We start from the raw sequence: 22500 nt of genomic DNA, 5'->3' as shown, positions 1-22500 counted from the left end.
TTAACAGGGTAGTAGTGACACTAAAAATGTACATTATATTATAGTAGGTAAAAAGACATCTATATGCTTAAAATGAGCTAAAGGGTTGGATCGTATTATTGATGGTACGTGTGTGTGTGTGTGTGTATGTGTGTGTGTGTGTGTGTGTGTGTGTGTGTTACGGTCTGTTTTGGAGTTTAAAGTTTCTGTTTTTTGGAGTGTAACTAGTTCATATGTAAAATGTGGATGTGATTTTGTGATTATATGACTATAGTTTGACTTGTGAATGTGAACTTGTTGATTTGCAGTTAAAAATAAGAAAATTATGGTTATTTATAAAGTTAGCAAAAAAAATAAATAAAGAGGAGTACTATGATTGAGATATGAAATGTGCGTGTGTGTGTGTGTGTGTGTGTGTGTGTGTGTGTGTGTGTCATGACGGGGCAAGTTTCTTTCGTTTCCCAGATTGCGTTGTGGTCGTGAAGTTTCTAGCCTTATGCTACATTGCATTTTTCTATTTACTATTTTATCATCTATATTTACGTGTCTTAAGATTATATTTTGTGTGCCTCAATTTTTGTATTCTTTTGTCATGTATTCTCAGCTTACCACAAGTCATCATGAAACATGACGTAAAGATTTTTTGGCGCAAGATTTTCCCCACATACACTTTTGTCTTGCTCTTCCCGCTTCTCCCTTCACGTCCCTCTCCTTCCATGGCATTCCCTGCGGCCTCGTCTTTCTTGAGTTTAAGCGACGAGGAATATTGAAACCGTATCTCTAGAGGAACTCGTCTCAACTTCTCGTTAAGCAACATTTTTTTCTTACTCCGGGTCTCATCATTTCGGGGTTTTGTCTGGGAGGTCTGCAGGGGAGGCGGATTTTGGACTGAGGCCTGTTGAGGGGAGGCGTGCGTCTGTGGCTGAGGGTGTGGGACTGTGGTTTGTGGGTTACGGGAAAGATTCGTGAGGGAACTAGCAGTGAAAATCCTCGTATGTCTCAACTTAACAACTCGGAAAGGCTCCGTTCGCATGTTTCTCCCTCGCTTTCCCCTTGTGCTCCCATTTCACGTTAAGAGACGGGCCTCAGTAATGTTGAGGCGCGTATCGATTTGGTTTCAGTCACACGCCTTCAAGGTGATGCACGGACTGACTGATGACGACTGGCCGAGGGTTACTCTGGATTACGTGTGAGTCTTGCCTGGTGCACGCCGGGTACTAGTTGAGTCTGAAATGTTCCTGTTGACATGACTCTCTCGCTTCCTCCTGCCTTTGTGCCTTGAAAATTAGGAGGAGGAAAGAGAGACAAGTAAGAGGCAGCAAGGAAATGAGGTACGAGAAGTGTAAAAGGGAAAGACTGCAGTGGAATGAAGAGAGAGAGAGAGAGAGAGAGAGAGAGAGAGAGAGAGAGAGAGAGAGAGAGAGAGAGAGAGAGAGAGAGAGAGAGAGAAAGATAAACGAAAAAAGTTAAACCGAAAAAAGTGACACGCAAGAAGTAAAGCCAAAATAGGACTTAGCAGTGGGGGAGCACAATTTTTCTCTTTCGTATCCCAGATCATCGTAGGTAAGACTCGGATAATTGCAGATGAAATAAAGTAAATGCAGATTATGTGTGGTATTACCTGAGTCAAGTACCTAGGACCTAAAGATGAGGAAGTACAACTAAATTCTTTCCTGTGTCGTGAATCACTGTAGGTAACACTCAGGTAATAGCAGGTGGAGTAAACGTTGCTGTTGTGTGGTGTTGGCTGTCGGTGTTCTCGTGGCTCCCTTCTTGGCTGTGATGGACTGGAGGGGTGCAAGTCTTATCGATCCGTCTTGTCCGTGAGAAGACTTCATCCCACTCGTAATTACAACGCCTCATGCTCCTTGCTCCTCCCACTCCCTCCTCGTCCCTCCTCGCTTCCCACACACCGTTTGTCTCCGTTTCCCTGTCTCTGTTTCTGTCTCCTCCTGCGTGTGTGTGTACGTATGTCTGTGATTCTCTCCTCTCTCTGTCCTGTCTGTTTGTTACTATCTTTCTTCTTTTTGCCTCTCCGTTTGTCTCATGTGTTTGAGCCATTGTCTTTCCTTCTCTGTCTGTCTGCATGTCATGTCTGTGTGTTTCCGGTCATTCACCCGAACTTGCACATGCCCGTTTGTTTATGTGTGTGTGTGTGTGTGTGTGTGTGTGTGTGTGTGTGTGTGTGTGTGTGTGTGTGTGTGTGTGTGTGTGTGTGTGTGTGTGTGTGTGTGTGTGTGTGTGTGTGTGTGTGTGTGTGTGTGTGTGTGTCTGTATGTCTGTCTGTTTTCTCTCTCTCTCTCTCTCTCTCTCTCTCTCTCTCTCTCTCTCTCTCTCTCTCTCTCTCTCTCTCTCTCTCTCTCTCTCTCTCTCTCTCTCTCTCTCTCTCTCTCTCTCTCTCTCTCTCTCTCTCTCTCTCTCTCTCTCTCTCTCTCTCTCTCTCTCTCTCTCTCTCTCTCCTGCCCTTTCCCCCCTCTCCATCTATCTTCCCTTCACTCTACACTCTCCCTACACACACACACACACACACACGCACGTTCCCTCCTCCACTTACTCCTGTGTCGCTCGTCCACTTAGTGCCCGTAACATCCCCTTAACCCGCTCGCCGTCCCCGCGCCGCCTCATCCAAACGGTTGCAAAGGTTGTAATACCCTCAGCCCAGCCTTTGATGTTCTTCGCTTCGAATATTAAATCCACCAGTGCTCTCTCTCTCTCTCTCTCTCTCTCTCTCTCTCTCTCTCTCTCTCTCTCTCTCTCTCTCTCTCTCTCTCTCTCTCTCTCTCTCTCTCTCAAGGCTTCTAGGTGATTGTGTGTGTGTGTGTGTGTGTGTGTGTGTGTGTGTGTGTGTGTGTGTGTGTTTAAATTCCGCTTAAAACGTCATTATTTAGTGGTTAGCTAGTTTATTTATTTAATGTGTGTGTGTGTGTGTGTGTGTGTGTGTGTGTGTGTGTGTGTGTGTGTGTGTGTGTGTTTAGATGGGGTGGACACATTTTTGAGAATTTAATCAGTTTAGCTTGACTCTTGCATTAATTTTAACTGGATGTCATTAATATGAATATGACCAGTTTTATATTTATTTACATACAAACTTATATATATATATATATATATATATATATATATATATATATATATATATATATATATATATATATATATATATATATATATATATATATATATATATATATATATATATATTTCTGATATATGAATTTATAGCTGATATTTTCTTGCTTAATGTATTTACATGTTTCATAATTCAAGATGAGGTAATATGAACGAATTTAACCTAAACCTGATTATTTTTTTTCATTAATTATATAAATTTTTTTATTTTCAATTCCTTATCATTTATCTTGTTACCGTGTCTTCTATATTATTCTGGCTTGTAAATGCTTAAGTTCTTGTGATGCTTCATATTAGTATTCCTTTCATATTCCTTTCTTTCATTTTCATCCTCTCAGCACGTTTGCATTATTCAATTTTCATATTCAGTAAAATTGTTTCTCTTTTGTTTTTAATTTCTAGCTAAGTCTCCGCTTCAGCGAGTCTTTTCCTTCATTTTCTTTCATCCATCATTGATATTTTCTTTTTTCTCCGTCCATTCTCTCTCTCTCTCTCTCTCTCTCTCTCTCTCTCTCTCTCTCTCTCTCTCTCTCTCTCTCTCTCTCTCTCTCTCTCTCTCTCTCTCTCTCTCTCTCTCTCTCTCTCTCTCTCTCTCTCTCTCTCTCTCTGCCGCTCCACCTCCCCCAGTCACTCTCTGTCTTCTTTCCTTCCCTCCTCCTCTCCTTTACGTTCTCTCATTGCCTTAAGTTAGAAGACTCTTACTTCTTCACCACCTCCTCCTCCTTTGTCTTCTCCGTTCCCTTTACTTTAATCTCAGGTGAAATTTAGCCTCACCTTCAGAAAGAATTAGAAGCGATCGTAAATTTTTCCGCTTCTCTCCTCTGTAAAGTATTCAATTGGTGTTAAGAATTCCGTCTATTTTTTTCCTTCCCTTTATTTTTTTGTTTTCTTTCCTGTCCGTTCCAGAGTCGGCCTTTTTTCATATTTTCTTGCAGTTTTTTTTTTCTGCTGATTATGTTGATTTTTATTTTTTTATATCTGCTTATTATGTTAACTGATTTTTTTTGTGATTTGTTTTACGTTTTTTTTTTTTTTTTGTGTGAATGTGTGGGCTTCCTCCTTTTCTTTATCCTCCTTAATGTAATCGCTGCATCCATCCACTTTCTTCTGGCTTTCATCACACTCTATCTTCCATCCATTTCTCCTCCCTCTCATATATCGCCCTCTTTTCCTCTCTTTCTCTCTTTATCTCCCTTCCTTATTCCCTCAGTGTTTTCATCCTCATCATCTTTCTCTCTCATGGTCTCTCTTTCATGTTCCACTTTTCCTTTCCTGTGCCTTTTATTTCTTCAGTTTTCCTTGATCCTTGAAACTTGCTATCTCCACTTATCGCAGTGTCCTTAAATTAGCAAAGACTGGAACGATCTGCCAGCCAAGATAAGGTGAAATGTTTGACTTTAGTTGCAGATTCTGGCCCTAATTCTTGTGTCTCTTAATTATTGCTCGTTTATCTTGTCTCAGTTTTTGTCTGTTAATGAGGTGTTTATTTTAAGTCAGTGGGATTTTTAGTCACTGTTGTTTTGCTCGAAATATTATTATTAATATATATTTGTGTGTGTGTGTGTGTGTGTGTGTGTGTGTGTGTGTGTGTGTGTGTGTGTGTGTGTGTGTGTGTCTTTGTGTGTTGCGTTTATTTTTTCCTTCATTTGGTTCGTTGGTTTCATCTATTGTGTGTTTTTAGTTTTGTTTTTATTTTTCGTATTATTTGTTAGTGGTCTGCTCCTATATATTTTTTTGACGTTTGCTCTCACTCTACCGTCGTTGTCGTTATCGTCATTGTTGTTGCTGTTGGTGTTCTTGTTGCTGTTCTTGTACATGTTTTCTCATATTAACTGCCGTTCCTTTTTCTCATTTTCTGAATGACTTTAGTTTCCTTCTTTTTTTTTTTTGTAACATTATTTAATGGCTTTCCTCGTTCTTTCTTAACTCTTATAGTTATCATTAATTTTTCTCACGTTTTTTTCCAGTTATATGATTTTTTTTTGTGTCTTTAAATTCTTATTTCTTCATGTTACTTCACACCTCCCCTCGTCCTTTCTTCAATCTCACGTTCACCACCAACATTTACTCACTCTGTTACTCGTCACTCACAAAGTCTTCCTAGCCATACATCTCAAAAGCTTTTACCGGGGCGGCCATTCCACTCCTTCCTCTTTCCTTCCTTTCCTCTTATTTCATTCCCTTCCCTTCCCTTTTCCCCCTTCTTTCTTTTTCCTCTCTTCCTCTGCACATTCTTCAGTTCTCTCTTTTATTTTACATACCACCTCCTTTCCTTCTTTCTTGCTTGCTTCACTTCTTTATATTCTTCCTTCTCTTTTATCTCATTCCATCCCCTTTCCTTTTCTCCCCCGTTTTTTTCTCTCTCTCTTTTCCTCTTCTATTTTTTTTATTCCATCTCCTTTCCTCCTTTCTTGCTTTATTTTATCTTTGTGTTCTTTCCCAAGTGTGGAGAAAGTTTTCTTCAGTACCACATTGCCACTGGTAGATTAAGTGAAAGAGTCCAAAGGAAGAACAGTGAAATTGAAATCGTCACAGTGACAGTCAATCAAACTAAAAAATGTGAATATGGGGTTTAGTTCTTATTTTAGGACAATAATGAGAACTTAAGCCTATCTATTTTAGCCTTATTTAAAATTTTCATGCTATTTATCCTAATTTCTAACTCCTTGCCCTTCCTTTCTTCCTTCTTTTTTTTTTCTTCCACGCCTCCTGTATTTCTCCTTTCGTCACTATATCTTTGCCTTCTTCCTAACTCTCTCTCCTTCCCTTCCATTCCATCTCCTCTCTTTTCCCCTCTTTCCTTTCTTCAGAACGTTTGTACATTCCTTTCTTCTCTTTTTTTCTTTTAATCCATTTCACTTATTCTTTCCATGACTTCTCATTTCCTCTTTGTCTCTGTTCATTTCCTTCTTCCTCTCTTTCTCTTCTTTCCTTCCCCTCCCGTAGCCTTTTTCCTCCCTGTCTCCTTGTTCTTGTTGCTTAATTTATCCTACTTCCCCTTTATCATGCTTCTCTCCCTTTCCTTTCCTTTCTTTTTTAATTATACTTAATCCTCACATTCTTTCCTTCATTCCATCTCCTTTCTTCTCTTCTTGATCTCTTCGGCTTTCTTTCCTTCTTTCCCTTTCATTCCTATGTTCCTTCCTTCCATTCCACCTCCCTCCTATCAATTACTTTCCTTTCATCCCACGATTTTCCCTTCTCTCTTCCTCTTCTATTCAATCTCCTCCTTTTTTTCATTTTTTTCCTTTCTTTCTACGTTGTCTTTGATCTTCTCTGTCTCCCTTCCATCCTTCCTCTCTTCCTTTCCTTTCCCTTGTATCCTGTTCATATTTCTTCCTTTATCTTTTTCCCTCTAATTCCATCCTAGCTTTTTCATTTATTTTTCTTTTACACTACCTCTCTTCCATCTATTATTTACATTGCATCTTTGTTTCTACCCTCTTTTACTTCCTCCATTCCTTCCTTTACTTAACCTTTCTTGTATTCCATTTTTATCTCCTTTCTTGTATCCCTTTTCTGTTTCTTTTTTTTTATCATGTCTATTGTATGTTTCCTTCTATTTTTATCTCTCCTTTCTCCCCCTCTTTCCTACCATCTCTTCCCTATTCACTCATTTCTACCTCCATTCAGTTTTCCTTTTTTCTTTTTTTTTCCTTGTCTTCTTTTTATTTGTATCATACCTCTCCCCATTCCATTTTTTTCCTTGTTTCCTTTACCCCTCTCTCTCTCTCTCTCTCTCTCTCTCTCTCTCTCTCTCTCTCTCTCTCTCTCTCTCTCTCTCTCTCTCTCTCTCTTAATATTTTCTTCTTGCCTTTTCTCTCTGCTTACCTCCATTCTTCTCTTTTCATTTCATCGTGTGTGTATTTTTTACCTTTCTTCCCTTGTGTCCTCCTTTTCTTACTCTTTCTCTTCCCTTTTTTTCAACTTCCTTATCTTCTGTTCTTTGCAGTTTTCCTTCCTTCTCTTTTTCTCTTTCTATTCTCCTTTCCATCTTTCATTTCTTCCTACCTTCTCCTCTTTTCTTTCTTTTTCTCTCAAATAATCGCCTGTTCTCTCCTTTCCCTCCGGCCTTTCTTTTCTTTTTTTTCTGTTTTCCTTCAAATCTCAATCTTTTTCCCTCTTTACTGTCTTTTCCTCTTTCTTTTCTTTCCACCTGTTTCTCTTTTTTCCTCTTCTTACTCCCTTCTTCTCCTTTCTTACTTTCCATTCCTATTTAATCTTCTCCATTCCCTCTTTTTTTATTTCTTTACTTTCCTCCTGTCTTTACCTCCATTCCTTTCCTTTCTCCCTCTCCCTCAGTTATCTCGTTTTATTTCTTTACTTTCCTCCTGTCTTTACCTCCATTCCCTTCCTTTATCGCTCCTCCTCCTCCTCCCCTCCAGTGCTGCAACCAAGACTCCTCCAGATCCAGATGACTCACTTCAGAGACTTACTGGCCGTACTTATCTGCATAATGAGTGATCCCTTAAATCTCCTTAGTAGAGAGAGAGAGAGAGAGAGAGAGAGAGAGAGAGAGAGAGAGAGAGAGAGAGAGAGAGAGAGAGAGAAGGGGGGGTTGTACTTGACTAAGGAAAGTGAAGGAAAGATGATGCTAGAAAACAATGCAGTCTAATGATAATAATGTCTCTCTGTCTGTCTGGCTGGCTGTCTGTCTGTCTGTCTGTCTGTCTGTCTGTCTGTCTGTCTGTCTGTCCGTCCGTCCGTCTGTCTGTCTGTCTGTTTCTCTCTCTCTCTCTCTCTCTCTCTCTCTCTCTCTCTCTCTCTCTCTCTCTCTCTCTCTCTCTCTCTCATACACACACACACACACACACACACACACACACACACACACACACACACACACACACACACACACACACACACACACACACACAATCGCTTCCCCATAATTTGTTCGGACGCAAAGTTTTTATGATCCAATTCTTTCGTAATCAAACTTGCTCCACCAACTTGTTTATCTTCGTTTCCTTCGGTTGTCCGTCTCGGTCGCGGCTCCGCAAAGTTATGTCATCCAGAAAGAGAGGACGGTAATGCTCTCTCTGCTCTCACTCAGACTTACAACATTTTCAAGGTCATATTTCCCCGGGCTTTCCCTTTACGTTGTGGAAATAGACACATGGAGAAGCAAGGAAGACTGGGAGAGAGAAAAGAGAACAGGGGATGACTCTATAAATACTAACATTTTCAAGGTCACATTTCTCTAGTTTTCTGTTACGTTTTGAAAATAAAAAAAGAGAAGGAGGAGGAGGGTGGGCAGAGAGAGAGAGAGAGAGAGAGAGAGAGAGACGAAAACCCTTCCCAAAATTACCTATAACCTTCATAAATGGCCACTGATAACCTAATAATGAAGTAAATAACCCAAAAGAATAACCAAGGAAAGAGTAACAAAAGACGAAAGACTAAGACAGGATCGGCCGAGGCTTACCTTTCCTGCTGACGAAGACACAGGGGTGGTCGAAGAGGAGGTCCCTGAAGGCATTGCACTGCGGGTCGAGGCGCGGCTCCCGGCACAGACAGGTGGGCTGGAACCAGGGGAACTGCACCAGGGTTCTGAGCGCCGCCTGGCACCTTGACACTGTGACTGTCGAGCACGCCACTGTGGAGAAGGAGGAGGTAGCGTCAGGAAGCGAAGGGGAAGCAAGGGGCGTGAGTGGGCGACGGAGAGTTAACGAAGGGAACAAGTGTGAGTTTTTAAGTGACTTTTGATGTTTAATATATTTATGAGATGTTTATGTAAATTTATGCGATACTTATGCAGTTTGTGAGCTTTTGTTTAGGTTGTGAGGTGCGTGTTGAAGTTGTGAGGTGCGTGTTGAAGTTGTGAGGTGCGTGTTGAAGTTGTGAGGTGCGTGTTGAGGTTGTGAGGTGCTTGTTGAGGTTTGTGAGTGTTTATAAGCGATTGTGAGAGGCATATGAGGTACTTCGGAGCGTGTATGCAGATTTCTGAGGTATTTATGGGATATGCAAACGGCTGTTGAGATTCTTACAAGTTTTTTTGCGAGATTTAATTGTGGTTTTTGAGATGGTAATGGAGGCTTGTGAGGTGTTTGTGAAGGTTCATGAGATGTTTATGGGATGTGATTTATATATGCCTTATCGTGCCATTTATGAGGCTTTTTGAGTGCTTATGAGGATTTGTGAAGTAAAAATTGCTGTTTATGAAGCGCTTATGAAGTAGTGGAAGTAAAGAGATGAGGTAAGGAATGATGATGGAGTGATGAGGGGATAATGAGGGAGCGATGAGACAATAAAGTAGGAGGAGGAAGGGACTGGGGTGAGATGGTGAAGGGGACAGTGAAGGGACGAGCTGGATAGAATGACTGTGCGTCGATAGAGAACACCCAGTATAAATAAAATAATAAAAAGGAAAAACTTTGTACCTGCCATGTTTATCTTTGCAAGACGATGAAGGAGGAAAGGAGGTCAAGGACTTGCTGACTAGAATCCTTGCGAAAATAATACCCACCTGTCGTCATTGGGGTAAGAAAATAAAGAAAAATGCTAAAGTCATCTCAATTTTCAAGGATACACGATACTCCTCTTTTCACTGTCTAAACTTGTATGAGAGACACTTTTTAAGCAGCCGAGTTCGTTCCTGCGTTGACATGTATATTTTGTGGATATTTCTGCAACTGAAACGTAGAGTGCGTACCCTTGTTCACTTGTCTGGGCTTTGCAAGGGGGATGAATGCATGATGCGTGTGTGATGCGTGTGTGTCCGCGTGAGGGAGGGGCAGGCCGGGATTGCTAGTACAAAGACGCGCTCAACTGAGGAATGAGGAGAATCTGTAGGAATCCACAAGGGAGGAACCTGAATCGCTGTACAAATTAAGCCTTGGATTAGTGAGGAGAGGAGACGAGGGTTTTAGCATTAAGGGGACAGATACGTGGAATTATAGCGCGTAAAGAAGTCTTGGGATTGATGTACACAGAGTGAGACTTGTAACTAGTGAAGGAAAAGGACTTGCAATTAGTGAAAGGAAAAGATTTGTTAACTACTGAAGAAAAAGGACTTGTGACTACTGAAGGAAAGCTGTTTGTAACTAGTGAAAAAAGGACTGAATTATTTAGGAAAAGAAGTTATAATTAGTGTAGGAAACGAATTTGTAACTAAGGAAAGGAAAGGGACTTAAAAATTGAGAAGGGAAGGGATTGCTACTTGTATACGAATTTTTAAGGAGGGAAGGGAAAGAACTTGTAATTACTGAAGGAAATTAATTTTTAACCAGTGAAAGAAAAGGAATAGCTAACGTAGGAAAAGGAATTGTAAATGGTGTAGGAAACGGACTTGTAAATAGAAAAGAAAAATAGTACTAAGACCCGAAAAGAAAAGGTGTTTATAACCAGTACAGGAAGTTTTAATCAGTATAGAGAAGAAACTAGTGTAGGGAAGGGATCTTTTATTAGTAAATGAAAGGGAATTGCAATTTGTGTAGGAAGGGGACTATTGATGGAAAGGGATGTGTAACTAATGTGGGAAAGGAACTTATAACTAGTGTAGGAAAGGTACTCGTAACAGTGAAGCAAATGTCCATGTGGACTAGTGTAATGTGGCGAGTAATGGGTTAAAGAAGCCATTATGGAGAGTGGGGTTAAGGGTAATGGTGAGTAACCGAGTGCTTCCATGAGACTCTCTTCCTCTTAAAAAGTTAACGACGAACTCCACCCAGTCTGGCGCACTAAGCAACCTCGCCTAGAACTTAAGGACCCGTGAAAAGAAGTGGTAAGAAAAAAAAAAATAGACTCAGCTGGAGCCTCGTTGAGCGTCGTCGGGAAGGAAAGTACCCGTGGAAAAAGAAATGTGAAGAAGTAAAAGAAAAATCATAGTCTGTGGAGGTGAATACCTTAGACTTACGAGCTCATACACCTGAAAAACTGCCCTCAGGTGTTCTGGGGCGGGGGGAGGTGAGGAGAGGGTGTTGACGGGGGCGTGACGTATGATAGAAGGAAGGAGGAGGAGGAGGAGGAGGAGGAGGAAGGAGAGAAAAAGCCTTGCTTCAGATGGAATAGGAATGAAAAGTGGAGGTAAGAGAGAGAAAGGTAAAAGAGTTGTTGTAGAGAAGTGTATAGTGTGGTGTGGCGTGTTGTGGGTGTAGTGCGGTGTGTGGTAAAAGAAAGGCAGTGATGGAGGTAGAAGTGAACACAGTGTGGCGTGTGTGCAGTGTGTGGTGAAACATTAGGAGAGTATTGTTATCAGTCATTACGGGGGAGCTTGTAACACAGTATAGTGCAGGAAGATGAGTGCGTTGCTACCATGTATGACGGGAGTTCTAGACACACACACGAGACAGAAACGTGGTCGGTATAGAATTCAGTACAGTGGAGTGCAGTGTGGTGCGGTGTGGTGCAGCATGGTGAGGTGGAGTCTGCAGCGGCGGGTATAAAGTGCCACAGCTCACTCGAATAATGCAAAACAAATTGACATATCATTAGCAAACTTCACTAGAGCCTAACACATTTCCCGCTCGGTAAGCTTTCCAGGGTGCTCACAGACGAGGCTCTTATATTTTTTTTCTATACCTGGACACGCTCTGAAGAAAGTGAAGGGAAGAGCCATAGTTGTCTTAGCGGAGGAGGAGGAGGAGGAGGAAGAGGAGACGGGTATTGCAAAGGTTGTCTTTCTTTATAGTAATAACGTCAAGGAGAGCCGAGTATTATGTTCTATATTATGACACGTAGTAAAGGTGAGCGGTTGTTCTCTCTCTCTCTCTCTCTCTCTCTCTCTCTCTCTCTCTCTCTCTCTCTCTCTCTCTCTCTCTCTCTCTCTCTCTGTGAAATAGTTCTTTTAACTTCATTCTAACTCGTCTCTTACATTTCCTGACACCAGATTTTTCTTTTATTCTCTCTCTCTCTCTCTCTCTCTCTCTCTCTCTCTCTCTCTCTCTCTCTCTCTCTCTCTCTCTCTCTCTCTCTCTCTCTCTCTCTCTCTCTCTCCCCCCCTCTCTCTCTCTCTCTCTCTCTCTCTCTCTCTCTCTCTCTCTCTCTCTCTCTCTCTCTCTCTCTCTCTCTCTCTCTCTCTTTCTTTATTGTATGAGTCAGTACGCAAACACACACACACACACACACACACACACACACACACACACACACACACACACACACACACACACACACACACACACACACACACACACACACACACACACACACACACACACACACACACTCACCCGCACACACACACACACACACACACTCACCCGCACACACACACACTCACCCGCACACACACACACACACACACACACACACACACACACACACACACACACACACACACACACACACACACACACACACACACTGCCCAATCTTCCCCTAATCCTCTTTTTCCTCTCTTTCTGCACTTCATCCTTCATTCTCTCCCTTTCTTCCCTTTTCCTTCTCTCCTTATATTACCTTCACTTATACTCTCCCTCCCTATCCTTCCAGTCTCTCTCTCTCTCTTTCATCCTTTCATTATCTTCCTTTTCTCCTCGCCTATTTTCCTTCAGTCTCTCTCTTCACTTCCCACGCTGCCTTCATCTCCTTCATTATAAAGACGAAGGAAAAAAGTTGAAGCTTTACCGCCTGAGTAAAAGTAATTGCATTAGGACAAGTGTCACCTTGGTCCACCAGAGACGTAATTCCTCTTTCGTTCACTCATCTCACACCAGGGGGGAAGTAAAAGTTGATGAAAAGTCTCCTTACCTTTGCTCTCTACTGCTCCTTCTTTTTAGTCATTACCTGCTGAGACTTTAAATGGTTTGAATTTTATTGCTGGGATTTTTCGTTTTGTTTTGTTCTTCATGTTTATTGGTGTTCTAGACGTTCATATTTTTTTACGTCTATTTTTTTTTTTTTTATGGTTGTTGGAGGAGTGTTGGTCTTCATTACTCTCTGGATTCTTGGTTTTTCTTTATATATACAATGAAATTTCTGTCGTTTTATGATCTCGTATTTTATTTTCTGTGAGGATCCGGTGGTTAATTATCTATGTTTACCATTATTTTCTTTGTAAAGTTCCATGACATTTCCGAATATATTCAAAACTTTACACAAAAAGTGTTTCAGTAACCTCTACTTAAGTTCTGTGAGAAGTTAGTGATCGGCCATCATTGTATTACGAGTCAGTATTGCTTTCTCAAGACAATCCATAATATGTTTATAGGAGATCTTAGAAAGAATTTGCCTTTCATATCACCTTTCATTTTTTCATTTTGATGGAGTCCTGTAAGTTATCCTTTCCGAGTGACTTTTTGTTTATTGTGCATTCATATTTTTCTCAGTCAGCATTGAGTTCCACCACTAGTTCTTAAAACAATGGTACCCTTCCCAGGCTATCCATGTCTGTCTAGGTCTCGAACTTTAGTTTTAAAATAAATTTATGTACTAATGAACCATCCATGTGTTATATTCCAATATTTTTCTCTTAAAGTGTCGTACAGTACAGCAAGACCTTAAAGCACCGTAGCATTCCCCACAAAGCCCGCCTTCCATCACATCTAGTCCTCCAATTTAAATGGCTTAATCAGTTACTCATACCAACCAATGATCTATATATGATGTAGCAATACATTCCTCTTTAAGTCTACAGTGCTGCAAGACCTTGACACACAGAGCTCACCTTTCATTACACATAATGTAGCCCTACTTAACTTATATGATTACTCTTACAAATCAATAATCCGTATATTACGTAACAATATGTTCCTCTTTGCGTCACGCGGAGTATTGCAAGGTCTTTGACCCCTGTAACCCTTCCCACATCGCCCACCTTTCCATCAGACAGGCCGTCGAGTCCACGCCCTGCGCGCTCAGGGAAAAATAAAGAAAACCAGAAAATATATATTTCCTATGGGTAAACTCTTACAAAGCGGCCACAGTCATAGTCCAGCCGTCAGTCGCAGGCATATTGAAACACGACGCGGCCCTTTTTCCCGCAGTGCAGTTTCACCCTCCGTTTGAAAGGGCGAGTCGAGCCTATGACGTCCCCGGCAGTTGACTGGTAAAAGCTCTCGCAGCCCCGCCCTACGTGCCTTCGCCTGCCGGAGCGCGCCGCCCTTCGAAAAGCATCCTCATATTTCCTCTTCTCTTCTCTTCTCTCTCTCTCTCTCTCTCTCTCTCTCTCTCTCTCTCTCTCTCTCTCCTCTCTCTCTCTCTCTCTCTCTCTCTCTCTCTCTCTCTCTCTCTCTCTCTCTTTTCGCAAATGTTTCTCTAACTCTCGCTCTATTTCCCCTTTTCCGCCCACTCTCTTTAACTCCATCACTTCGTTGACTTTCTCTCTCTCTCTCTCTCTCTCTCTCTCTCTCTCTCTCTCTCTCTCTCTCTCTCTCTCTCTCTCTCTCTCTCTCTCTCTCTCTCTCTCTCTCTCTCTCTCTCTCTCTCTCTCTCTCTCCCCCTCTCTCTCTCTCTCTACTCTCTCTCTCTCTCTCTCTCTCTCTCTCTCTCTCTCTCTCTCTCTCTCTCTCTCTCTCTCCTCTCTCTCTCTCTCTCTCTCTCTCTCGTGTCTTTCACTCTCCCTTTTTCTTTTCTCTTATTCCTTCCTTCCTTCCAAGTCTCGTGCCTTTCTCCTCTCACTTATTCTCTCCTTCCCTTCATATATTCTCCCTTCCCTTCCCATCATGAACGTGAATTAAGACCACGGCTGTTCCTTAATGAAGCGTTCGCCTATTATCATCATTTCTTCCTTAGATTGGCACGCTTCACGCACGCTTCACCTTACGTGGCATCTTTTTGAATCACTCTTGTTACTCTTTCGTCGCTGCTTTAGTATCTCGCTTTACACTGATGAAAGAGAGACCCGTAATCGAAGTCTGGGCTGAAGATGTTTATATATACGAGTATATATTTTTTTTTTTCGTCCTTGGAAGTAATGTTAAGCTTACCTCCTTTACTCTGAGGTAGGAGAGACCGTCACAGTATTGTATCCCCCTCTTGATGCCCCTTGAGGATGAATGAGGAGCCTGAAGGGTAGCCAGGCCCCTTCAGGAGTGAACAGTGATGAGGTTAAATAACATACCACGGAATAAGGGATTAGAGAGAGAGAGAGAGAGAGAGAGAGAGAGAGAGAGAGAGAGAGAGAGAGAGAGAGAGAGAGAGAGAGAGAGAGAGAGAGAGGTAACAAAATAAGTTTAAAGATAAAAAAAATATATAAATATGAGGAAAAGTGTGAGAAATTATTGTGAAAAGTGAGAACGAGAAATAGAGAAGCAGATAGAAACAGATAGACAGACCTATACAGAAACAGAGAGAGAGAGAGAGAGAGAGAGAGAGAGTGAGAGAGAGAGAGAGAGAGAGAGAGAGAGAGAGAGAGAGAGAGAACGTGGAGCTGGTTTAATAAGAGTATGTTGAGGACTTTGAACTGTAATGTCTGAATGTCGAGTGTGTGTGTGTGTGTGTGTGTGTGTGTGTGTGTGTGTGTGTGTGTGTGTGTGTGCGTGTGCGTCTGTCTGTCTCCTTGAACATTGACTACTGCAGGAGGAGAAGGAGGAGAGGAGGAGGAGGAGGAGGAGGAGGAGGAGGAGGAGGAGGAGGAGGAGGAGGAGGAGGAGGAGGAGCCATTACCCCCAGCAGTGCCTCCGGCGGTGCGTGACTGCCTCTCAGCTACAGAATAATTGCTCCCTTCATTAGCCACAAGTGACCTGAAGACCCCTGACCTCCCTCACTCCTCCCTCACTTCCGCACGAGCACCTCTGAGGGCTTTAAAGGAGGCGGGAAAGGAGGCAGGTGAGGCAAGCTAAGTAGGCCTAAAAGAGCGTTTGTCTCGTTTATTTTTAGTGGTACATATGAATTTCTTTATTACATTTTTTATAGTTTTTTTTTTTTTTGTGTTACTTTGTGTTTTTTTTTTTTTTTACCATGCGTGTATCATCAGACTCGTGGTATAAAAGAGCACTTGTCTCGTTTGTTTCTCGATTTTTTTTCTGGTTTAATGTTATATTTGTTGCTTTGTGAATTCTTTTCCTCGCGTGTGTCAAGAGTTGTGGTGTAAATGCGTGTTAGTCTGCTTTATGAATGTTTTATCTTTTTATGATTCTGTTTATATGAATGTTCTTTTGATGTTTATATAATGTTGTAATTCTTTTTTTTTGTCTTAGTTTTAATGTGTTTGGTATTAGTATATTTTCTTTAGAAGTATAACTTTTTTTTTAGTTATTTACCATTTACATAATGTTTTACTACATTTTTTTTTATTCATCTGAGTTGCAGCATAAAGAAATGTCTTGCTTATACATATATGAATGTATACCTTTTATCTTCGTATTTTAGTGATTATACGTTATTTTAGCCATAGTACCGTTTAAATTTATATAGTATAGTAAGCCCGGTGGTCTCTTGTTCTACCAGTGCGTTTATGTCTGTCACATTTTTTTTTTTTTTTTATGCTACGTGGATATAAAAAAAAAAAGTAATAGACTTCAAAAGCGAAGCGTATTCGGTAATATCGTTTTGCTTAATCTTTTAGTAATATTATTTTTCCCACCATAGAAACTAAACTATTTCCATGAGCCACGTACGTATTTTTACACCACCAAACTGGGTCACGGACAGGCAGGAGTGGCCTTCAAAACACAGGCACACAACTACACAGGAACCTGAGAAACTAAAGCAGACGTTGATCACGATTGGAACAGAAATAACTAATCAATCACCTCCTCAGCCTTGGACGAGCTCAGTTGAGGTAATTTAAATGGAGTGGCTCAGTCAGGGCTTCACGAGGGTCCTTCTCCTCCCTGAAGCGTTCTGTGCCAAGCGAGTGGATGTTAATGGCTTAATGGCTCGTCTATACGTGGACTTGAGAGTGATGTAGGCAATGGAAGGTATTGGAATGAATTAATGCTTTGCGAGAGAGAGAGAGAGAGAGAGAGAGAGAGAGAGAGAGAGAGAGAGAGAGAGAGAGAGAGAGAGTATACCTAGAAGAGCCTTAACCCCTTCACTGATAATCAGTCTTTCCTGTCATCATCTGTACAACTTTTCAGACTTATATCTTTGTAGTACAACCTCTTAAACACAAACCTCTGTATCTTAACGAAGAATAAATTAACCTCATATTCTCTTTTCCTTCATATCCATCTAAACAATTTATTACAACGGTTTCGGTGCTAAAGAAAGCCGATCATAGCAGTAAGAGGGTTAAAAGGACCCTGAAGTACTAGAAGTGTAGTAGAGAAGCATGATTTACTAGAGCTTCTTAACGAGGAGGGTGCTAGCGGGCTGGTCCCCTCAAGATGCATCGCGCTGAGTACTAATGGATGGCGGTGATGAGTGGTGAGGAAGTGTAGGGAAGGACGAGGATAAGCGTGGCTGTCATGAAGGAATTCCGTGATGAACGAGTAATGTTAGAGGAGACGTATTATGATTGCAACTGTTGCCTCGGGGGTGTGGAGGGAATGTGTGAGGAGAGAAGAAAGCAGTGGAAGATTCGTTTACTATGGAATTAATGTGTTTTGGGAGATAGATAAAGAGAAGTAAGTGTAGGTAATAGATGTCATGTTTACATAAACTTAAACTATCGTGAACTCTGAGAAATAATGTTGAATATTCGAGTCTTATTTTGTTAGGAAGTTAGTCTTAGTGTGTGTGTGTGTGTGTGTGTGTGTGTGTGTGTGTGTGTACGAGGACCTTGGAGCATAGGAAGTCATTTTAATTGTTCTATCATTATGCAATTAATTAAGGCTCTTCCCCTGTGAAACTCAATACAAAAGCTGACTCTTTGTGTTTTTTTTTTTCTTTTATACTTTTTTCCGCGGTAATTAAAGTTCTTGGAACGAGATCAGAAAATTAGAAAAGAGAAATGAAGCGCACAGGAGATGGGAGACTGGAGAGGAAAAAGGAGAAGAGGAAAAGAGGGAGAGACGAAGGAGGGAGATAAGTAGGACAAAGAAGAAAACAAGGAGGAGAAGAAGAGGAGATAAGGAACAGAAGAAGACAGAGGAAGGAAAGGAGAAGGGGAAATTCAAGGAGGAAAAGAGAAGAGACAATAAATATAAGGGGAAGCTAAAGAAGGGGAGAAGGGGAAAGAAGGAGGAGATACAATGAATATCAGGAAATAACAGAAAAGGAAGAGGGAAGAGAAAAGAAGACAAGGAAGAAGAGGAAGGAGGAGCAAACGAAGAAGAAGGAATAAAATGAAGAGAAAAAAAAAGAAGAGTAAAGAAGAGAGAGAAAAGGAGGACGTTGGCGAGGAGAAGGTTTAAAACGAGGCAATTAAGTCAAGTTTCCAAGCTTCTATAATCCATAAATTTAGCTTGAGGTGAATCTCGAGACTCCAGACTTCATTCACAGTCTGCAAAAAAATACTTCCCCTGAGGCTGTTACTGTGACCAGACTGAGGATACTGCTTGGAGGGAGAAGACACTGACCGTCCCCCAAAAGTAGAGTTCTTGCCAGGGATACTGTAAGGTGGGTATGAGTTAAGCTGTCAGTTCGTGAAGAGTGGATTGCCTGGGTGCTGAAGGGGATTCTTTGGTGTCTCTTGTTGTCAGTGGGAATTGTGCTGCTTTCTTTTTTTTGCTGTTTTTGGTTGGTTGGTTTTGTCTTGATTATTTTTGTTGTTGACTGTCCTTGTTTTTGTGGTTCTTCTTCTTTTTCTTCCTCTCGTTCTTCTTTTTTTCCTTCTTCTTCTTCCTCTTCTTCTTCTTCTTCTTCTTCTTCTTCTTCTTCTTCTTCTTCTTCTTCTTCTTCTTCTTCTCCTTCTCCTTCTCCTTTTCTTTCTCTTGTTGACTCTTCTGTTTTAGCTTCTCATTCCCTTGTCACCCTCTTCCCAACCATCTCTTCTGTTCTTGCTCCCCAATGATTCTTTTTTTTTCTTTTTTGTTGTTTTTTGTTGCTGTAGTGTTATTAGTAGTGGTAGTAGTAGTAGTAGTAGTAGTAGTAGTAGTAGTAGTAGTAGTAGTAGTAGTAGTAGTAGTAGTAGTAGTAGTAGTAGTAGTAGTAGTAGTAGTAGTAGTTGTTGTTGTTGTTGTTGTTGTTGTTGTTGTTTTATCTTGTTCTTCTTGTTCTTGTTCTTTTTATTCTTCTTGTTCTTTTTTTTTTATCACCATCTCGTCCCTTTCTTCCTCCCTAAATGTCCTTAGAGGATAAGTTCCCTTGAAATTAGCTCTTTGAATTGAGAGAGAGAGAGAGAGAGAGAGAGAGAGAGAGAGAGAGAGAGAGAGAGAGAGAGAGAGAGAGAGAGAGAGAGGAGAGAGATGAGAGAGAGAGAGAACACATCATAATATTCTCAAACTAATCACATTTCATAAGAGGATAAAATCAATGAATGGCCATGTATGTATATTTCATTAATAGCAAAGATTATTCAGCAGACCATGGAATGTATCACAGAGGCGCACTTAGGACTAAATATAATTCGGGAGACATTCAGAATACTACGGAACACCTGAAAGGGACTTGTGCTGCAGAATAGACAGGTGAGGAGAGGAGAAAGGAAGACTTGCGAAATGGAAGAGAGGAAAGACAAGATTGCGTGTAACTAGAAGTGGTCAGGAAGAAGAAGGATTGTATGTAAACTAGAAACAGTCAGGGAAAAGACGCCAATATGAATATAACTCCGTCATTATTACTGAAAAAAAAGAAAAAATAATAGCTTGTAAAGGAAAAATCGAAAGTAATTCATTCAAAAAAAGCTGAAAAATAGTAACAAAGAAATAAAGTAAAAAGTCACCCCGCCAAAAATTAATGTGAAGATAAAACGCATTCACCAAAAGAGAAACTGATAGACGGTTTAATGAACATAACAAAATTACCAAATTTATGGAAAACGAGTTAATTAGAAGGCGAAGTAAAATAGCTTAGATAAATATTTAACATGCACCTTCCAAAAAAAAAAAGAAAATGCAAGAGAGGAAAGCAAGGTTATCGTGGTGAAGAGGTGATCACTCCTCACCTCCTCCTTTACACTTGTCGCCCCTCACCTACCTCCCTCCTGCCTCGCTGCCCAAGTATCTATTCAATTCCGTTTTACGTCTGAAATATTTTTAATGGCTTTTTTTATTCATTATTATTTTTTTCCTTTTTTTTTTTTTTTGGCAGTGTGAATGGGAGGAGAAAAAGGACGTGTGGGCGAGTGAGTCGTTGTTTGTTTAAGGGAGAGAGAGAGAGAGAGAGAGAGAGAGAGAGAGAGAGAGAGAGAGAGAGAGAGAGAGAGAGAGAGAGAGAGAGAGAGAGAGAGAGAGAGATACCTGCCATCCAACCGGCTAAACAAAATATTAAGACATTTAAATAAACAAACAGACAGAAATAGCCAAACAAACAGATAAACAGACAAACAGACAAACAGGCAAACAGGAAAGCAGATAAGGTAAACAAAGTGGTTGTTGTTTTAAAATACAGACGAATTTAGTAAATAACTGCCACAAATAAAGTTTATTACAAAAAGAAACACGCGCTGTTGTGTAGAGGCAATATCGAAAACTGCAATACTAACAGTGCTTTGTAAATAAAATGAGCGGAAGGATACACACACACACACACACACACACACACACACACACACACACACACACACACACACACACACACACACACACACACACACACAAATCATTTAAACGTGTATTTCTATGAACTCAGATATGGGCTAATCTACATGTGTTTGCGCGTGCGCGCACGAGAGAGAGAGAGAGAGAGAGAGAGAGAGAGAGAGAGAGAGAGAGAGAGAGAGAGAGAGAGAGAGAGAGAGAGAGAGAGAGAGAATCTTTGAAATATAAGAATTATATATGGCATTCATGAGTAAGATATTTATGAAACATCTGTTTAGGAAGAAAAAAGTAGAAAATTATTTTATAAGACTAAGACAGATCTTACTCCTATGCTGTGATGTAAATTTTGAGAAAGGTATCGCGCAAATTGCATCACTCTTCTAAAACAAGAAAAAAAGTGTTGAAGTATCTGAAATGAAATCCGCTTCCATTTATAAACGGACGAAAGATTTTACTCAACAAACAGAAAAGAAAGAGATGAAAATTAACCAACTTGAAAAAAAATGCCCTGTTCTTTCTTTGGATAAAAAAAAAAAAGAGAGAGAGAGAGAAGGAAAAAATATATCGGGCAACGTTTTAATATTTTCAAGTGTTTGCGTCTTTTGTATACCTTTGTTTTCCTCCTATTCTTGTTGCAAATTACATTCCTCCTTCAACGCTGTCTCTGCCGGACCACCTATTGGCGTGGTGACCTGCTCTATAGAGGGTGACCTGCTCCATAGAACTTCCAGTGGTCAAAAAAGGGAGTAGGATGAGTTTTCTCCTTCTTTGGGTCGCTATGGTGTATTTTCAACTCCCCGTCTTCCCCTCCTCCTTTTCCTCGTCTTTCTCCTCGGCCTCATTGACTTCCTCTTCCTACTTTTTTTATTTGTATCGTCTAGTTTTTTCATTCCTATCGTCCCTTTAAAAATCATTGGAACTTATTACTGTATATGTGTCCTTTCTCTTCATAAAAAAAAAAGGTGATTTTATGTAATGACTAATGTTGTTTTAGGTTTGTATTAAATATAAAAACATTTCCAAAATTAAACTCGCCAACTCGATTATAACCTTTTCTATAAACATTTTTGGAGGGTGGAGTGTTAATTAAGCCGTTTGTTATGTTTTTTACTCATTTACCAGCCTACATTACGCATAAACACTGGAAAGTACCGACTGCTCTATACGCACCAGGTGTTACCCATTGTCACCTGCATTCTACGTAATATCCAGCTCAGCATCTCATTAACCCTGATATTATTTAGTATTTCGACATTAAAGGTGAAAATGTAACGTTTCCCTGTCTAATATTCTTTATCATTCCATTTTTAATATTTCTTTTTTCTAACATAGAGTACACGACTGTTTTTTTATGGTTTATATTTAGCTTCCGACGTTCAGGAAAGGAAGAAAGTGTATATATAGAAAGGTTAAAAATAGGTGTGATGTGAAAAAGGCGGGAGCAGCTCTTGTTTCAATAATTATACCATATATCAGTACTTGGCAGGGAGGGTTCCGCTCTCTCTCTCTCTCTCTCTCTCTCTCTCTCTCTCTCTCTCTCTCTACATTATCGTACCTCGTTAATAAAACATGTCAGAGAGGAAAAGGAAAAAAGAAAAGAGGATGAGGAGGAGAAAGAATGAGAAGAAGAGGAAGAAAAATAATGAAAAGAAAATACAGAAAAAAATAGAAATAAAAACCAGTGTAAATATAGTTTGAAAAATAAAAGGAAAATAACGTACGAGGAAATACGAATAATGAAGAACAAATGGCAGGAAAGGAACAAAAGGGTAAAATAGGGAACGTAGGGGAAAAGCAGGAAGAAAAAAGAGTGAGTGAGAGAAAAGTTAAGCGAGGGAGAGGGACGCGAAGTAGGTGAAGAGAAAATACTTAAACTCTCACACGTGCAAGATAATGACTGCGTAGTATTTATGAATTAATTGTT

General features: G+C 40.5%; 1 protein-coding gene across 1 annotated transcript in view; it reads right to left on the bottom strand.

The window, feature by feature from the left end:
- LOC135089213 (uncharacterized) overlaps positions 1 to 22500 on the bottom strand; it is a 73019-nt gene that overhangs the window by 29153 nt on the left and 21366 nt on the right. Inside the window, exon 2 of the mRNA XM_063984575.1 lies at positions 8537 to 8707. Coding sequence (XP_063840645.1) covers positions 8537 to 8590 — 54 coding nt within the window. The 5' untranslated portion in view covers positions 8591 to 8707. The remainder of the gene's footprint in view (positions 1 to 8536; positions 8708 to 22500) is intronic.

This window comes from Scylla paramamosain, chromosome 32, assembly GCF_035594125.1.
Source record: "Scylla paramamosain isolate STU-SP2022 chromosome 32, ASM3559412v1, whole genome shotgun sequence".
Classification (NCBI taxonomy): Eukaryota; Metazoa; Arthropoda; class Malacostraca; order Decapoda; family Portunidae; genus Scylla; species Scylla paramamosain.
This window is presented reverse-complemented; position numbering and strand designations above follow the sequence as displayed.